Here is a 19,294-nt window from a genome sequence, read left to right as displayed (position 1 = left end):
GCCTCGTGCCCCACCGCTCCGCGACTCCCTCAACCCCGGCCCGTGCGGGACACCGTCCTCTCGGGGGCCGGCTGGCGGCTGGTCCTGGGGCCGCGGGGCCGCTGGGCCGCAGAGGGGCCCGGTGTCGTCCTGTCAGCGGCGGTGTCTGTTGCCGCTGGTCTCAGCCGCTCAGGGCTGCAGGAGGCTGACACCAGGAGCACTCAGGCAGAACAGACATAGAACTGGGAACCCGGGCCTGTCAGCCAGGGGAAGAGTTCCCAGGAGAGAGAAGGAGGGGGAGAAGGATGCTGTGAGAGAGACGGGGGGGTTTTGAGGAAGCGCAGGCAAGGAAAAGGTCTCCGTTAGGGACAGGGAGGGAAGGAAATGTTGGTAATGACAGGTAAAAAAATTGAGAAATGGGTAGGGTTGTGGGGAGAGGGGGCTGTGGGAGAAGGGAGTGGAACAGAAAACAGACAGGAAAGGGAGTGTGATTCAGATGGGACTGGAGGAGATGCCACCAGTAATAGCTCCCCTCTATTTGTAATCTAATCACACACATGTTTATGTTAGAAATGCATATATGATACAGGACATTCATGATTTAATTAAATACAGTAAGGCAGGTTTTTGGGAAACAGTAAAAACAGGAGCAAAGTTTTAGACCAGAATAAGTGGTGAATAGTTTTCTAAACTTTCCTTTTCGGTGTCTTTTATTCTCCATGGCATGATTAGATGCTTCAGACTACCAGCTGGAATAACAAGTTTGATTTTTTTTTTTCCATCTCATTTCAGGCAGTGACTTTTCTGGGAGCCCATACACTCATCCCCAGTACTCAACATACAATGAGTCGTGGAGATTTCCTAACCCCAGCTTGTTAGGTAAGTGCAGTGGGTTCTGTCTCAGCAGTCCAGAGTATCACCCCACATTGTGCTGGAACAGTTTCTTTCCTCTGTGTGTTTCCTGGCCAGCAGCTAAAGGAATATCTGTGGCACTACAAGTGGTCCTTGTGTACAAACAGAGAGCTCCTGTGCTTACCCATGTTGAGGACTCAATAAAAGACTCAATTTTAAAGACAAATTTACCATTTGGTTTTGGCCTTTTGCTAAGTATACACTATGTTCACACTTACAAACTCAGTTGCAGACATCAACAGGTTTAGGATGTCTGAGATGGAAAAACAGTTCAGGATGATTTTGCCTCTAAACAGTGGTTGGTGTTTTGCACCATTCTATTGAAGCAGCCATTGTAGATTCTGATTATAATAATGTGTGTTTATGTTTTTACACCCAGTCTTTAGCATGCTAATGTTTTGAGCAATGATAATCCCAAAGTAAATTCTGATAAAGTAGGCTGCTATGAAGCAGTGATGTAATATCCATGTTCTCTACTTGTGGAGCTCCTGGCTGGCTTGCATGAGTGTACCTGTGTCCACGTTCAAAACATATTTCCTCCAGACGTTTCACTTTTCCAAGGTGCCCCGAGGACAGGAGCTCCCTAAAGGGGCTTTTCAACCTGAATAGTATTATGCAAAACGAAAATAAAGCAAGAGATGCTGTCTATAAGTGCTAGTAATCGTAACTTTATATAAACTGTCTGTCCCAGTGATCTGCTAGGGGGCAGTGTCACTTTTGTACTTCAATGGACAAAAACAAATAAAGACATGCCTTTTTTGGGAATGCCCAACTGAGTCTTACTAAATCGCTAAGGAAATATAACAAAGATCAAAGTGCTAAAGATGGCGTACTTAGTTGCTTGCCCTTGTTAATCCATTAAGTGTGAAAGGGGACATCGAATTCACTACCACGAGAACGGTTTAACAGACAAGAATATCCTGAAAGGCGATATTCCAGTGGACACTGAATAGTTCACAATGACCTTAAAGTACTCTTGTGGAATTTTCACTCGGGAATATTTCTTAAACGTTAAGGGCAGCCGCCACACTTATTGCAGGAGGGAGGATGTCTTAACGTATGCAGACGCAGACTGCGGATCGTCGAGACTCCATTTTAGGAAAGGCCCTGTTGACAAAGTGTGAAGCCGCGAGTTGTTCAAAGAACGTTCTTTGAAGTCCGAGAGGCTGGTACACGATTCTATGGAGCCGGCAGCAGCTTAGAAGGGGCTCTCATTCTCTTCCTAAGAACATTCTTTAAATAACTGCCGAGGTGAAGCTTTGTAAATAGGACCCCTGGTGGTTGGTCAGGTGCAGGAGAGTTGGCACAGGGCGGCAGACCGTGTGGTTTTCCATTCAGTCTTCTTTGCTCCCTCAGTGTTCCAGCAGGACTATGGCTCGCGCCTTGGCTCAGAAATCGGATGTACTTCGGGGTTTTTTCCCGGCCAGTCGGGCCAGATACAAGGTATGTTGAAGCATCCCAGTGGGGATCCTACTAGCCCTGGGCTGTCGCTACTCTTTGAGCCCTGTGTTGCTTGAATGGAGCAAACAGTGATTCTTTTGTGTGGAGCCAACCTGTTTTGTGAACGTCGCTGCAAGCAAACCTGTGAGCTGACAAAATCACTGCTGTGGGGTGAAACATGGGGTCTCCCTCAACACCTGGTGGATAGACAGGGGGTGGGGGTCAACAGAAAGTGTCCCTGCATGATATTCTTTTTGTGTCGACGACGTCACCCCCAAATTACCCCCCCCCCCCCCAAAAAAAAAATTTTTTAGCCTTCTTTAAACGGATGCGCCAATTCAACTGGAAGAGGTCTGGGCTGTGCCGGAGCTTCAGTGTTCATCATGTGGGTCATCATTGTGCAGGACACCACACCTCTGTCCCTCAGGTGCTGGGGGACCTCACCCAGCCCAGTCAGCCTCCAGATCTGCTAAGCAATCAGCTACAGCAAAGCAAGCCAGCATTTACACTCACACCGCCGGGGTACTTTTACAAAGCTTCTTTCTCTGTGCAAAGCTTTTGTCTGTTGTTTCTTAAATGGGACTGAGCCTCTGTGAAAGGTAAAAAAAAACAAAAAACGTATGATGAACAAAGCAGGAATCTCAGAGCTACAGTAGGAAGACATAAAGCGTGCCGTGTTTTAGCGCTGGAAGCAATCCACATACTGTGCCTGTAATGTGAGTTACAGTAGAGGAAGGTTGACTGTTTTGTTACATAAAAAAAGAATAAAGAATAATATAAAAATAATAATATGATATAAAAAAGCAATCTTAAACAAATGCACATTTATAAACGCTATTTGCTTTATATACTAACATAACGGTACTTTATATTGTACTGCCAAATTGGTAAAAGTTATAACAGACTCCAAATTAAATCATGTGTGGTAATTATGAGCCATGGGCAGTTATGGGGTAGTGTTCTTTGTAATAGTTTCAGCATTTTAGAATAATTAGATTACTAGAGGGCACATTCAGCAGAGTGAGAAAACTATCACAATCACTAGGCGTTCTTTTCAAACCTGTTAAAAAAATGTTTAATCTTGCTCTTGTTTCATGTTAGATCATTTATCTCCAGAGTTTGCTTTTCTTACCAAAAGAAATTGACTCAGGAGATTTCAGAGCCTGCTGGTTTTTAATTCACCTGCCCCCGTGATTTGGTTTCTTTGGCACAAGTTTGCAGGAGGAAGTTCTTCGGGTAGCACGGTCTCCCTCTGTGTGACTGGGAAGGGGAGCCCATTTCTGAGCAGAGTTATTAAACACCAGCAGCCTTGCTTGAGCTAATGAAGAAAAACGATTCGCCAGCAGGCCGTCTGATCCTCAAGCCTTTTCATCATTTTAGCTCATCACAGTTTCCGTGAACGCAAGTGATCAAGATGAATTAGTTTTTGTTTGAATGTTCCTATGGAGGCTGGTGGGAGATTTTCGTAATTTGAGCTGACAGAAGCTTGGCAGCAGCTTAACTTGCTGCACCCTGTCTAGTGTTTTATGCTATCCCAGCTCTCCTCGCAGACCTTACCAAGGATTCAAAGATATCGCCATATTTTGTTGGGATTGAAGGGTGGCATTTATTAGTGGTTTCCATACAGTACAGTACATAAAAAGTGCTAACCCACAACTTGAATGTTTGCAGGGTAACCAACTGAATTGTTGGTTTTGTGTGTAAACACAATTACGGGATTAAATGAGATAAAGAAGATGAAGAAAGGAAATAAGAATGAGTGTGAAGTTGTTATATCTTTACTCTTTGTGCTATGTTACAAATGTAGGGTATGTACTTTGACAAGTTATTTGGGCAGTCATATAGGCATAAAATCTAGAAACTTACAATGAGAGGATCATTCTGTCATATACAGTATAAGTACAAGGCCTAAAATACAGCAGATGGTTTTCACCATACTGGCATATTACTATGAAGTCTTTAGAAAAGATTAGCAGCCATGGATTTGTAGATAGAAAGAGTAGAAGATCTATAAGAAATAACCTATTGTAAGAAAAACTAGTCTGCAGTTCACTTTGCCTTAGATACAGCTTTAAATGGCAATAATACACACATACTGTAAGAGATACAGTATTAAGAAGAGCTATAGAACAGATTGCAATACAAACAGAGGTAGATACCGTAGCTACATACACACTGTATTATATCGTTATTTATATTATTACACTATTTATATTATTGTAATGTATTATATTTAGTGTAGTGATGCCGTGAAGGGGCGAAACAACAGATAGGAGGCACATTTTTTTCTTCTCTTGACTGAAGCCATTACCAGCTATGCTTTGACCTTTCTGGCTGAGTAAATTAGAATCATTAGTTGACCCTTTTCCCATTCTCCGTGAGATAAATAATCCATTTTTTTTTGCTTTTTTCCTGAGGGCAGAATGAACATGTCAGCGAGCAATGCAGGGCTGAAATGATCGGGAAGCAAACGGTCGTTAATGATGGGGGGGCTTGGGTGAAGTGGCAGAGGTTTTCTTCCAGGCTGGAGTCAGACGATCGGAATAATTGATCAATAGTCAGCAACTCATCACTTTGACAATGAAAATCCTCACGGCATTTTTTTCCCATGTAGCTCATGAACGAGTACCAGAGGAACAAGGAAGAAATAGCCTGGAGGAGTGCTGAAATGCAAAGTCCAAAATACTATAGCTGAGACAAAATAAACATAAGTACCAGTAAAGAGAACCAGCCCAGGTAGTGACATGTTGGGTATCCTTTTATGTTGCCATTACAGTAACATGCAAATCTGGGAATTGTAAAATTGGCTTATTAATGTGGCATTACATTGTAATAACATTACAAAACATTAAAAACAATTAGATAAATCTGAATATAGGAGCAGAAAACAGATATACAGTATTTAAAATGAACTTAGAATAACTGCAGATTCTTTTGTTTTCCATGTCATTTGTAGATGGTTCCCTTTGTGGGTTGTGTTGTGAATGTTTTAGAACACCTGCAGTATCACTGATGGAGCATATCTGAAGAAAGTAGTGGGACCTCCTGTACCTTTGTGTCTCACTTTCCCTTTGTCGTTCAGTGTGGGCTTTACTGGTGTTTGGGAGGTTAATATGCTTTTTAATTGTAATCAGTTATTGCAAAAAGCATTAAAGCACCCATGTGAAACCAGTAGTTCTTTTGCAGCACCCTGTCCACCTGTTACGTGGTTCTGCTGAGATTGTCCTCCATGAGCCAGCACCTCTAATATTCAGCTTGTAATTCATTATGCTACAGCTAGGTACAAAACAGGGTTTTGCTTTTGCTGCCACAAAAAAGAAAGCAAAATTCTTCCTTGTGCATCCACTATCTGCTAATGTCTTCATGCTGTAGGTTTATATCTACAAGTTACTGAAGGACTGACATCAAGACCAGGCTGTCTGGTCTGTAACACTTCTATTTAGGCTTGAGATTTGCAGACATTGTAACTCAGGTCACTTAGGTCTCCATTAAAAAAAAATAATCTAAATAACATCACACATACCCAGATGAACGAGTGCTTAAATATAATTTTAATTGAGAGTTTAATTGGGGATAAAAATGCAACGTTTTTTGACCGTTGAACTCAAGCAGTAAAATAAATTATTTTTTAATCCATTCTCATTTTCCCTCCTCGTTAGAAATTATACTGTACTATTCATTGATTTCTTTTTGTTTAATGTATTACACTTCGCCACAAAAAGCTTTTCTTTATTTTTTACCTATTGATGTATTTGTTTGTTTTTCAGTTATTTTAATGCATACAAATCCCTTATTCATGAACATATGTCAATTAGAGACACCCACAGCGTGCTTGGAGCATTTTCTTAATATGAAGTTCTCTGCTTTCCTGCTTTAGAGATGAGTATTTAGATCACACTATTTATTTGTTTAAGATAAGGATTTCCTAGTGGTTACACAGCCTGATTACAAAAAAGGAAAAAAGAACATTTTTTTCCTATTTAACTGTACAGTGTCCTTAACAATTTGGATTCAGAAGTTCTCATATTACAAATGTACAACCAGTATTTTTTTCTTTATAACGAGCATGTGACATGGCAGTTAGTGCTGTGTGTACCTCATCACTTCTGTTTTTGGGGTTCAGTTTTGGCCTGGGGTGCATTCTGTGTGCAGAGTGCATAAACTCAAGTCTTTGTGGGTGTTCTCTGGGTGCTCTGGTTTTCTCCCATAGTCCAAAGACATGCTGTTCAGGATAATCGAAATTTCTGAATTGCTTAATCTTATATGTGAGAGTGCGTCCTTTAATGCCATAGAATGTGTTGTTCAATATAAACTAGGTGAACACACTGCAGTTGAAAACAATATTGTATTTGTTTTAAACACTCATCTTGTCATCAGTGCTGTGACGTTATAAACTTCATATATTAATATATTGTTACAGTACATACTCTATATATTTTAGAGGATAGTCAACATGGCTTTAGAAAAAAACAGCTTTTGCTTAATTACCTTTTTACTTTGAACAAACAGCCACAGTAATGAACACAGACATACAATATGGTGCATGAAGATATTCAGAAGTCTTTTAATAAAATTCCCCATAAACGATTCATTCTTAAATTACACGTGGCAGGCAATCAAGGAATTGTGTGTGCCTGTTGGATTGAAAATTGGTTAATCCATTTTATATTCAGCAGGTTTATGTCTTCTTTGCCTTTAATGTTTTTTTTTGTTATAAACCCACCCAATCTGGAATACCAGTTGGTACATTGTTCACATCTCAGGTCATACTTAAGAACACTACAACCGCACACAGGAGAGATCAAAGAAGTGTAGGCTTTATTTCGTCCTTACACCCCACCCACCTTGGAGTCACTTATTTATTTGAACAAATCATAAGCTGTGATGCAAATGTTTCAACACTGAGTGCAGGAGAGGGGCTTCCCTCACTGCCAGTATTAGGGGCCTGCAGGGGGCACTATGTCATCAGGAACCAGCAGTGCTCAGTCAATTGTCCACTGTCAGTAGGGAAAATCCCAGTCACAGTAGGCTAGTGAGATGGCCCAGGCATGAACCTGTAACACCTGGGTTATAGAGCTCAAAAAGCACTTGGGTAGGTGTCTTCACCGGTTGAGCCACTATCATTTAATTCTGTGGTTACGTAGGTTCCTGATAAGTAGGAGATAGAATGAGGTTATAAGATGTTTGTACCGTCAGATGGGTGTACCTCTGCCATCAGAGCATCATGTGGGTTAATGTGGTTGAGCAACATCTTTAAGGCTATTTAATTAGCACCCTTTAAGCATCAAGGGGATGTTATTTTTGGAACCTTCTACTGGCACCTTTATGGATCCTTTTCTGGAGGTTCGTAAATAGGTTAAAAAAAATATCATTGTGGAATAAGCAGTGAATTCAATGTGGTGAACCAAGCCTGCAACAGACATTAACATGTTCTCTGAGGCTTTTCCTCATACCAGGATCAGAACATACACAGCCTTCAAAGTGGCAGTTGCTCCTGCTGTCATCAACGGGGGTCACTGCTGCCCATTAAACCAGGTAGCCCCTTGTGCTGGGTTGTGCTTGGGTTGCTGCTTGTTACTTTCAGGCTCTCTCCATCAATAACAGCAAAGCCTTGACTTGACCTGGAATCTGTATGCTGTGGGTCTCGTCATGCAGACTGAGCAGAGATAAGGGGCTTACAATGAATCAGCCAGCTATGAGTAGCCTTTTCTTTTTAAGCAGCTGGCTAACAGCTTTGATTGTGACTGTGATTGTGATTGATTATGGGCAGTAGCTACAGTATGTCACCCTGCAGCTCACAGCTATCAGCTAATCAGGTGTGAGCCTGGCCAGTACCTGGATGGGAGACCGCCTGGTAAAGCTAAGGTTGCTGCTGGAAGAGGTGTTAGTGGGACCAGTAGGGGGTGCTCACCCTGTGGTTTGTGAAGGTCCTAATGCCTCAGTATAGTGATGTACGTGCTGTCCTTCAGATGAGATGTAAAACTGTGGTCCTGAATCTTGGTGGTCCTTTAAAATCCCAGAACATTTCTCGAAAAGAGTAGGGGTGTTTACTCTAGTGTCCTGGCCAAATTTCCCATTGGCCTTTACCAATCATGCCCTCCTAATAATCCCCATCTATGATCTGGGTTCATCACTCTGTTCTCCTCTCCACTGATAGCTGGTGTGTGGTGAGTGTACTAGCATGCTCTTTCTGCTGTTGCATCATCCAGGTGGGGGCTACACAGTGGTGGTGGTGGAGAGGAGTCCCCATTACCTGTAAAGCACTTGAGCTATGGCTGAATCAGATCAGCGAAGAGCAACCACACTGTTCCAGGCCTTAAGGGAATGTCCTACAGGACAAAAGAACTAGATCTTTTCAATCCTGAGCCGAGAAGATGATGAATCAAGGATCAAGATTCCCATCTAAAATACTGAAAGACATTGACAAAATCGACCCAGTGGAGTTCTCCAGTAGCAAAAAGAGGACACTATGGAAACTGCGTAACACAAAAATACAAGAAACGTATTTTCTCACAGGGTTGTGGCAGTGTGGAATAAGCCATCCAGCCACGCTGCCGCAGCCTAAACCCTGAATTCTTTCAAGAAACAGCTCAGATCTACCAATTACTACAGAACAGATGGGCTGAATGGGCTGAATGGATTTTTCTCATTTTTAACCATTCTTATTTTGTTTCTGTAATTCAGACTTACTGGTTCTGATCGGCTGTACTAGATTTTTATCCAAATGGATAGAGTGGAGTGTCCAGAAAAGCCCTAATTATTATTGTGTTTCCTTGCAGGCTCTCCCTATTACTACAGTGCCGCCGCGCGAGGCGCAGGCCCTGCGGCTACAGCCACCGCGTACGACCGCCACTGACCAACCCCTGCCCTGGCCCAGCTCCACCACAGAAGAGAAGAGAGAGGCGAGAGAACGAAAGAGAGAGAAAGAGCACCAGCGCTGCCCTGCGTCTATCTGCCCGGGGGTCTGGTGGGGAGGGGGGGGGGTTTGCTGGGATTTTGAAGAAACCCACCCACAGAGACCTGCTGACACGTTCCCACATGCCCTGCAAGTGAGGCGGAGTCCCATCCACGCGTCTGGTCATCCCACACTGTCCCAACTCTGCCTGACATCCCTCTCGGACACACCTCTCACAAGTCGGTCCTGACCTTGCAGTCCCATGCCTTTCGGAGCAGACACGGAGAAAAGTGGGAATGTGGAAAGGAGAGGGGAGATATTCAACTTTTCAGTTGACCCAGTGGCTTGGAGGTATTACAATCCAGTCTCTAAGGGTTTTTCTAAGAGGTGAATAGCTCTTGCTCTTTAATTAATCCACCCAGCCAACAGAGGGGGCCATCACAACAGCCTTCAGTTACACACTTAGTAACAGATGCCACAAGACAGCTAATTCGTCTTTCTTTATGATTACTTATGTTCTTTTGTGATCGCTTTTTGGTCCTAGCAAGTGTGCGATTGGTTATTTATTCCAGTAGTTATTCAGCAGCCACATGCCGCAACTGAAAACCACACTCACCCGAATGCAAGACTTGGCACACTGTGGATAGCGTAACCGACACCCGTGTGGATACTGGATGTTTTATTTTATCCTCAATCCACGAAAGTCCGTTCATCGCAAAGATGAAACTAGTTTGATTACAGATGTTGGCATTTCCTCTCATGCATGGGCTTTGATTTTTGACAAACTCCTGTTTCGTCAAAGAATTCTAAAAATGTCTCAAAGGAGAAATAGACAATACGGTCAGGATTTATTTCATTTCAAGTCCTTCTATTTGGCCTGCTTTCAGTGCTTTTATTGCTGTTTCTGCTCCCTTCAGCATTGAGTTTAAGTCAGTGAAGAAGAGTGTCAGTAATAAGCGAAAAAGGAGTTCATTGCTCTTGAAATATCCTTCACTCTCTGAAAGTTCTTAGCTCCCCTCGTTATAAAATCCTTATATTTCAGGACCCTCGATTGCTTCTAAATTACCTACTCATAATTAGAATGATCAATATAGAATTTAAGGTACCGATTGTTTCAAAGTACTGCAAAGGTGTGGAGGAGTGAGCACGTATCCCTCCTTCACTTCTTTCGCAGTCTGGATTAGGGACAGATTAGAGAAGATTAATATGGTGGTATGTGCAATACTCATATTAAATATGTGTGCCGAGACAGCAACAAAGAACACTTAAAGAAAAGAGAAGCTTAATTTTATCTGAATGAAGATCCTCTTTAGCAGAAAAGAGACAATGCACATAAGTTTAAGATTTTTTTTTTCAGGTTTATTTCTTGGTTGAGACCAACCATGGACGTGTGTGTTGTTGGGTCATGTGTCATCATGACCTGTCATAGTCCAGACTGATGTCACAGGTATTCTCACGCTTTCAATATCCATACTACAGCAAGACGTGAAAACTGTACATACTGATCCTCTCTCTCTTTCCAGCATTTTGATACGACTGTTTTAATTCCCAGCTCTGTCAGACCAATGCTTAGAAGCTGTATATGAAATTTCAGGCAAGCCTTGTTTCTGCAGAAGCCCAGCTTCCCAGATCAGAGATAAACATCATCACACATCACAGTATTTTGACATGTGTGTTTGGGAAGAGTTTTATGGAGCTGAAATGAAGAAGCAGGAAAAGGGAGGGAGTAGAATCCATCTATTTTGAATATTTTAACTCTCTGAGTCTATTGTGTGTTGTGCTTCATACCTTTTCCAGCTTAAGCTCTGCATACATCTGGGAGCAATGCAAAAGGGATGTGTTATCTTGTCCTTTTTTATCATACACTGGTCATGTAGTGATGTTTCTATTACAGAATGATCTGCCAAGGACACAGCCAATTGTATAATACCTCTGATTGTTTTTAGCTTCCCATATAAGGAGTAGGTATTTTTATGAAATCACATTCTTGAAGTTATAAAGCTTCTTAAATTCAATTTATTTTCAAAGCATTTCCTCCTCTTCTATTTCAAATGCTTTAAAGTTGGGTGACTTTTATGGCTGATGCACTTGCCTCTTTTCTCTGTTTTTAGGGGGGAAAACTAAACAAAGAACGATCATTGTCTGTCAGGGCTGTTACTGGTTACTGATATTTAAAAATTCTAACCAATCTATATATTCCATATGTCCTGCCCCCCACCACAAAAAAAAAATTATAGAAGCGAGGAAATGTCTGTGAAGCACACACTCCTGTCTGTGGCGGGAGGGTGACTTCTGATGCTGGTGCAGTATTGGCGAAGATAATGAAATCTGAATAGAAAAAAACCTCATGGGCCAGATTTAGCATTGAGTGCAGTTTCGCCTGCACACACAAAGCCATGATACACAGCCCCATTAAAGACCCACTGAATCTCTCTTTGCTGCAGGAAGTGATGGGTTTGTTGCTGATTGACAGGAACGAGGGGGGGTGGAATATAAATGTTTGAACATGACAAAGCATCCCAAAGCAGTGATGAGAAAAATTGAAGTTTTCAAATTAATTGCTTATCAATAACTCTCTGCTGAAGCAGATCAGTAGAATAATTATAGGGACCATAGAATTAGTCTCAAAGTACAATCAATATTGACATTTCATGCCTTTTCATTGATGATGTCCATTCTTCAATTAATAGACTTAAAAATGTTTCTGTTTAACTTCACTTCCTACAAATGTTCTGTTTAGTGGTTATTGCGTTGATTTCAGGGCAATTAGTCAGACATACTATCTCGGCACTATCTTGATTTAATATGAATAATATATTTTATCAAAGTCTGTTTTACTCAACCAGCTATCTAGTAGGCAACTGATATATTTAACTAAATATCTATAATCCTGAGATCAGGGTTTGAACCCAGGTGATTCTTCTGGCAAAAGCGGTTCTTGATCATCCTTAACAGAGAATTGTGTCTATGCATCTGTCACACACATTGCTAAATGTGGCCCCATGTACAGTATTTTAGCACCTAGAGACATGACTTTTAAGTATCTACTGCCTTTTAGAACAGTTCTTACTGAGCTGGATTCAAACTGCCCTGGGATAATTGGAGGGGGATGCTCAGTAGATTGGAAAATGGCATATTAATATTATATATATGTAAATTGCTTTTAAGTGCCAAAAATGACAGTCTGCATGGCTTTCTCTGTCATTATGGTTTTAAGGCTAGTGGAGGGGCAGACTTTAGGCATTTCAGTAGGTCTGTTACCTGAGTAGTACAGTATGTTTGATAGAAACCAAATGTGCTTTGTATGTAGATGTTGCCATATTTAATTTATTTATTTATCTTGTAAAGCCAAGAATAATGAGGGACAAAATAAAATACATAGGGACTCTTTCAGATTGCGTTGTAGAATGAATTCTGCATTGAAAACAATCAGTAAATAAATAGCTCTGTTACTACTATACAGGTTTTTTTTAATTGTAGATTATAGCTGGTCTGATCCTTAAAGTGGGAGAAAGATACAGACAATCTCACTCTGATGGTCAGAAAAGCAGAGGCATATTGTGTACGCACTTCATTGTAGTACACCACAGGAACTCACAGCAAGAGTTAGGTGAAGCTTCATTAGTGATGTACAGAACAATATGGTAATGTGGTATAAAGGCTAGTGTAGGCATTTCTGGTGGACCATATTGAAAGCAACCTGGTTAGACAAAAGTTGGTATTTTTATGTCTAAGCAAATCATGTGAGAGCTATGACAAAGCACAATAAATTAAAAGCAAAGAAATAAAGTCCCAGGTGACTTATAAAGTACAATAGGTCTGCTTCCATTAGCAAAAAGGCATGAAATTTAAAAAGGGCTTACTCAGGTTTGAAATCTTGCATTGTTAGAAAAAAATACCCTTCTTTTTTTGCCAGACAGCTGAAATTCACTAAATTTTAGAAGCACGTTTCTTCACAGGTAAAGTGTGCTTGTATGGTGTGAGAAGTTATTAATTTCATTGTAAAGTGTGAGCAGAGGACTCCGAAAGTTTAATGAGCTGGCTGTTTGCCTTCTAATGTTTAAAAAAATATATTTTAACAATAATTTGAGCATTAAAATGTATACTTTTCTGGTACTACAATACATTTAGAAAACATCTGTGTTCCTTCTCAGAATTAGGTGTCTCAGTCTGATTTTTGTTCATAGTTTTGTGCACTTCATTGAAAAAAAATAGTACCATAGTTTTAGAGTACAGACTTATTATCAATTTACATTGTATACTACTCTAACCAGATAAGTGTTTAAGCCTTAGTTGGATCATATAACAACAAATAGTCAAAATGGAAGCATAGCTTAATGAAAATAATCCAATAAAAGTACACATGGTATACTTTCTTATTCAAGATAAAGGAAAGACTGACATTACTTAAAAAAACCATAGTGTCAGTCTTTATATAAATGCAAGAGAATTTTAAAGTTACATATGTTATCAGTTGTTACGATATTGCATTTACCTACTTTTAGTTCTCTTAAAACAAATGCAAATAAATTATTTATTGAGCAGAGATTAATATATTTTAGACTTGCAGCACAGAGAAAAGTAAAAATATAATTTGAAGATACTGTATATGATAAGACACACCAAACATGAGATGTGCTCTCATACTGAGATATGTGGTAGCATTCATTTCATGAGGACTTCATTTGTTGATCTAGATCTCGAGTCTTTGCTTTGACTGCAATCTGTTTGAAGTTATTGGATTGACGGCTGTGATTGAAAAAGAACAAGATGGTCCATTAAACAGTTGGCTTGTCTCCTTTTCACATATTCTCTGTGTGAAAGTTAACCCTCGATTTTCAGCTGGACTGCACTTCATTCAGTGGATTGGGCAGCTTTGAAGTGTGTATTTTGAAAAACTGTTGGCGTGCTCTTAGAGTAAGAGATGCATCCTTTTCCATTGCTGGATATTATTCACCTTGAGGTAACATGTTGAGAAAGGAGAGCATGGAGATGAAGTTGATTTAATGTGCTCATAAGCCTTAAACTATTAACAAAGAACCAATATCTTAATGTAATGAAAAAGGCTTTCCAAGAGAAAGTATAGTGAGAAAGTATAAATGGACTCAGGCAGATGGTTCCATTTTTTCCAAGTTAGCAGTATTTTAAATGGGCGAGGGCACCAAAAGGATTACCTTTTATATTCATGTAGTATCATAACTGGTTTCAAATCTTATTTGGTTTTAAGGAAGTTTGTAAAGTAAAATCATGTTTTATGAATTCCACTGTATTCATACTCTGTGCTCTACTGGAGAAATATTATATGATTTTGAACAGTCATAAAGTTGTGTGGGAATCTACTTATATCAAAGTACAATGTCATGGCATATTTACATTTTTACTGACTGGATTGAAGGGACAACTTATAGAAAAAATGAAGAGATTGCTTTATTTTCCAGAACTGAGAACTATATTACTTAACAGTATTACATTAACCTCACAGAACCATGAAGTACCTGCTCCATTGCCTTTATCTCCTATGTTTTTCTGATGTCTTTAAATGGCTTCACATATTTTGAATTAATTAATAGGTTTTTAGGCCTAATGCCATCTACAGAAACTGCAAGTTCCTGTGTAACAATAAGATCCCATTCACAGGTCTTCACATGAATACATTCTACTTCCCAGGCATTATAAATGGAGGTATACCAGGCCAGCAGAAGAATAGTGCCTTTTTATTCTCTTGACAGCAAATTAGCTATGTGATGGTGTACTCCTGCCATGACTCTTACAGCCTACACAATGATGACAAGGCCAGGAAGGTCACTACACACCTCAAACTCCACAAAGCAATTGACCTGAAATTATCAATGTGCCAGGAGTAATACCCTTAATTCAGGCAGGTAATCATATACAGTACCAGAAGGTACTGTATAGAAATACAGGGCACCGACTTTCAATTACACAGATAATCTACAGGTCACTCATCAGACCCCTGGTTCCCTGAGAAGTTCAGACATTTCTAGGTGTTTAGAAGTGGACCTACATTTTTTTCCTGCATTCATTCATGACCCCCAATACCTGTAGTGATTTTTGGGTTACTACCTCCAATGTGTTTTAAGTTCTTTCGGTGTCATTTCTGATGACACAGGGCTCATTTTAAGCATTGGACATGGGTTTGCAGCTGGGGGTTGCTTAGGTTTGTACTAAGTTGTGACTTCCCCTTTTCATGTCTCATCATTGTCTTTAACGCAACATCTCTAAAACACATTTCTAGCCAACGTAGCTTTTGTTGCAATAGGAAACACCCATGAACTCAAGAGTGGGAAACACATTCTGTAAAAAGGGTTTGTAAGTAACATTGTCGCTCGTGACCCACAATGCATTTTGGACTGTTTGTACGTGGTGTTTTCAAGAGGGTGAGAGACTAGTCAGTACACTAACCCGCACAAGCGTTTTGTGTTGAGCAAACTTTAGATCGGATAAGAGTTATGAGCAAAAACTCTACAAAACCTAGTTTTAAAGCAACTTTAAAGCTAACAATTGTATGTACGGCCAATGGCCACGCAAGCTGTACCACAACACATTTGGATTCCTTGCTTGCATATGTCAGTGTTTCATATTAGCAGTGTTTCATCCTACACGTTAGGTACAGTATACGACTGCAAGCACTCTGTCATGTGATGCAAACTATTGTGACATTCTCTGTAAAAATGGTAGTAGTCCTGGTTGGTTTTTATGCGCAAAAACAGTACCATCTTGTTCAGTATAAACACATACATACAGTATTTTCAAACTTTCAAAAGAATTATCTGGTCTGAAAATGGAACACCTAACACTCCTTGTTTGTTGTAAAAACACACTGTGTGTGTTTTAACACAGTGAAAACCCCAACATGCTCCTGTCTAAGCACTAGAACTACAATAAATGGCAATCTTCATCTGTTAGTTTTTTTTTTAAGTGTTGTTCTCCTGACTGTTGTTGCTGACTTTGTCAAGAGGTGCTTGCTTTGCCATTTGTTTGATGTCTCCAGTGATTATGGTGACAGTTTGCTTTTTGCATGTTGCAGCAGCAATCAAACATTTCAATCGTTATGATAAATGTTTTCTTATGCAAGTCTGTATCCTAACATACAGTAAATGGGTTTTGTGTAGAGAAGATACCTTTGTTAAGGCTACAATAGGAAACGAGCTACCACATATCCTATAACTATATATACTGTATTGCTAGTTATAGTTGTAATTATGGAACTTCTATAACTATAGAAGAAACGGTTATTTTTGCTGTTCTCACTTTTATATGTTTCATTATGTGTCACATATAGTTTTGACAAAGACTGAAGTCCTTTTTCTGTCCTTTGAAATGGTACAGCTAAGGCATTAGCATCTTCCCAAAATGTTGCCTTTGCCAATGTGCCTTAAATCTGGCCTAGAGGGATCGACCCAAAGGCTGGAGGGAAATTCAGTCTAGTCTCCTCCTCTGTTTTCGCCCATCCACTCCTCCCTCGTTCTTCTCAACACAGTCTGCTAAACAGGACAACCACTAGGCGAAACCTTGTGGTTTTTCTGTTGGGCTCTATTTGAGAGCGTCTAACATACTCTCCTTCTGACCTGCACTGCTTTTCAAAACAGGCCCCTTTGGGAGGTCACTTGCAGTGCCATCACAACTTCTTCCTGCGCTAAGCTGAAAATCTGCCACTCTCCTTTTATTCCATTTCATCACAAAGGGTTGTCACTGTGTGATTAGGATTAGGAATATCTAAAATATCACCACACCGGGGAGGCACCAAGGGGGTGACTTCCTCTTGAAACTAAAAGGCGACGCCTTCAGGGAGATTTGTTTTTTAAATTCCCTTTCAAAACGGAAGTCGAGATGTAAACAGAGATTCCTTTATTCAAGGCAAAGAGGTTAAAATAGGCATGGGCAGATGCTCTGAAAGGAATACAGTTTGAAATGTTTAAAAAATAATTAGTAGGCGTCTGAATCAAACATCACATCAAGCAACTATCCTTTGGGTCACACAACTTTTCTATTTCTATTTCTGTTTATATTGACAGACTTCACGGAATGCTTAAATTTGGGGAAGGCTAAATTACTTAATACACAGGGTAGCACAACTCAGAATTAGAGTTTATGTATATATATATAAAGACAACATCTTTAATTGTTGCCAAATATCAATTACATTTCAGTTTCTGCTTTTCTAGGTCTTGGCACTGTACATAGTAAATGTCGTTTCAGCTGATGTTTTTTTTTTATGTGGTCAGATACTGAGGAGTGAACTTGCGATTCGCTCAGTTCAAAATGGACCCATCACAAACAAATGGCAAGGCCCTCTTTTTATTTGGGCACCCAGTCGTTCCCCTAATGGTGTCACACACACACAAAAAAAAAACAGATGTCAATTTGTCCAGCTCCTCATCCAGAAACCCATATGTCCTGAAGGAGCCATTTATTCCACCCTAGTGCTGAGCTATGCAAGGCCTTGGATACCTGGGCATGAAACTCTATGGCCCTGCTAGGGTGGTTTTTAAGAACATGATAAAGATTGCAAACAGGAGATGGCCATTTAGCCCACTGACAATAGCTCCTTTGGTTTTTAGTAGCTCACTGATCTGATGTTTTGGTATCGTCACCTAATTCTTTGTTTTTATTTCCTAGTGCCATTTTAGTTCAGTGGATTCAACAGCAAGGTGTAAAACAATTTATCAACTAGAACATTTGTGCACCAAGAGATTTATCTTAATGGGGTTTAGCCTCTGCTGAGGGTTTCCAAAACGATGTCCTGGTTTTCACCTTCCAGTGGCCTTTTTGTACATCCTGGGATTATTATATTTCCATGGCTTCTTAATAGAGGTGTTTGAAAGTGTATTTTTTATCTGTTAAGATTTTAGTAAAAATGCTGTGATGACGCAAGCCGATTTATACCGATGAACTTGTCGACATCAACAAAATAAAAAATAAAAAAGAATACATATCTATAGCATCCACCAAAGTCTGAGATGCCTGTTTTAAAGCTTAACTTGTAAAAAAAAAAGAGACAATAAAAAAGAAAAAAGATAAAACATTTCAAGAATAAATGCCTTCAAAAGGATGGAGACGAGAAACAAATTAAGCCTCCACAAAAGAAATGCTTCTTTAAAAATGTGTATGTTTTTTATTCAATTTTCTAGTAGTACAAGAAAATTCTCTTGGTGTTCTTTCTTAGTGCTGTGTGTTGCTTTTTTGTGTCATAATATTTGAATGTAATTACAGCAGTGCAGATTTGCCAAAGATATCATACACTTTTTCTTTTCAATTTTGAAACTGTCCACACTGGAGATTGTGATTTTGTTTTTTACTTTTTTATTATTCTTTTTTGGTTTGCTCATTTTCAGGGTTTTCTAAGTTAAATGGTTAATTGCAACTCTCTGGATGTTACCGGGAGATTTCTGCAATAAGATGGGATATAGATTATCAGTATCTGTGTGTCTGTTCATCTGAGTGGCTGTTGTTTGTGAATTATCGATTTATGTACCCTAAATGTGAAAATAATTATTTGTAAATATTTGCCATAATTTTATTGGTTCTTAAAATAAAAATAATTTTTTTTAAAGTTCACAGATTCTGTGTCTTTGTGTGATCTTCACAACTTTCTTGTGTGAACATCTGAAGTTTGTCGATTGCTTAATGTAGACGCTGCCCCTGCCACTCTCCACTGTGCTCTTACCTCTTATTCCTAAACTCCCTCTGTTCTCTCACATCTCAATCTTCCCATTCCTGGCTCTCCTCCCTCCTCTGCCAGAACCAGGCTGCTCGCCAGTGAAAACACACAGAAGAAATCTAAATTGCCCTCTGTCTTGGGTCTGTCTCACCCCCTTCTCTTCTGCTTCTGCTTCTGCCAAATGGTCTTATTTCCAATTTTGTTTGTTGCTTGTATGTTCATTTTTAATTCATTTCCAACATCGATTCCTCATCCCTTCAGAACTATCGTCTTTCTTCCCTTTCTCCCTAAAAACCTTGAGCAAGCTTATTATTTGTACTCCAACAGCTCTGTGCTCTCCTCTTGCATCGCTCACAGCTTGACCCTCGCCAGGTTGCCTTCTGTGC

At 39.9% G+C, this 19,294-nt stretch overlaps 1 protein-coding gene across 5 annotated transcripts in view; it reads left to right on the top strand.

The window, feature by feature from the left end:
- Positions 1-18,803, top strand: part of pax5 (paired box 5) — a 101,439-nt gene extending 82,636 nt beyond the window's left edge. For 3 of the 5 annotated variants that reach the window (XM_015345966.2, XM_015345965.2, XM_006629909.3), the window contains exons 9-11: positions 772-858; positions 2,248-2,334; positions 9,111-18,803. In XM_015345966.2, the coding sequence (XP_015201452.1) occupies positions 772-858; positions 2,248-2,334; positions 9,111-9,187 (251 nt within the window). In that variant the 3' untranslated portion in view covers positions 9,188-18,803. The remainder of the gene's footprint in view (positions 1-771; positions 859-2,247; positions 2,335-9,110) is intronic. The other 2 variants (XM_015345967.2, XM_006629910.3) reach the window with 1 other exon arrangement.
- Positions 18,804-19,294: the final 491 nt, after the last annotated feature.

The sequence above is a fragment of the Lepisosteus oculatus genome, chromosome 1, assembly GCF_040954835.1.
Source record: "Lepisosteus oculatus isolate fLepOcu1 chromosome 1, fLepOcu1.hap2, whole genome shotgun sequence".
Lineage (NCBI taxonomy): Eukaryota > Metazoa > Chordata > Actinopteri > Semionotiformes > Lepisosteidae > Lepisosteus > Lepisosteus oculatus.
This window is presented reverse-complemented; position numbering and strand designations above follow the sequence as displayed.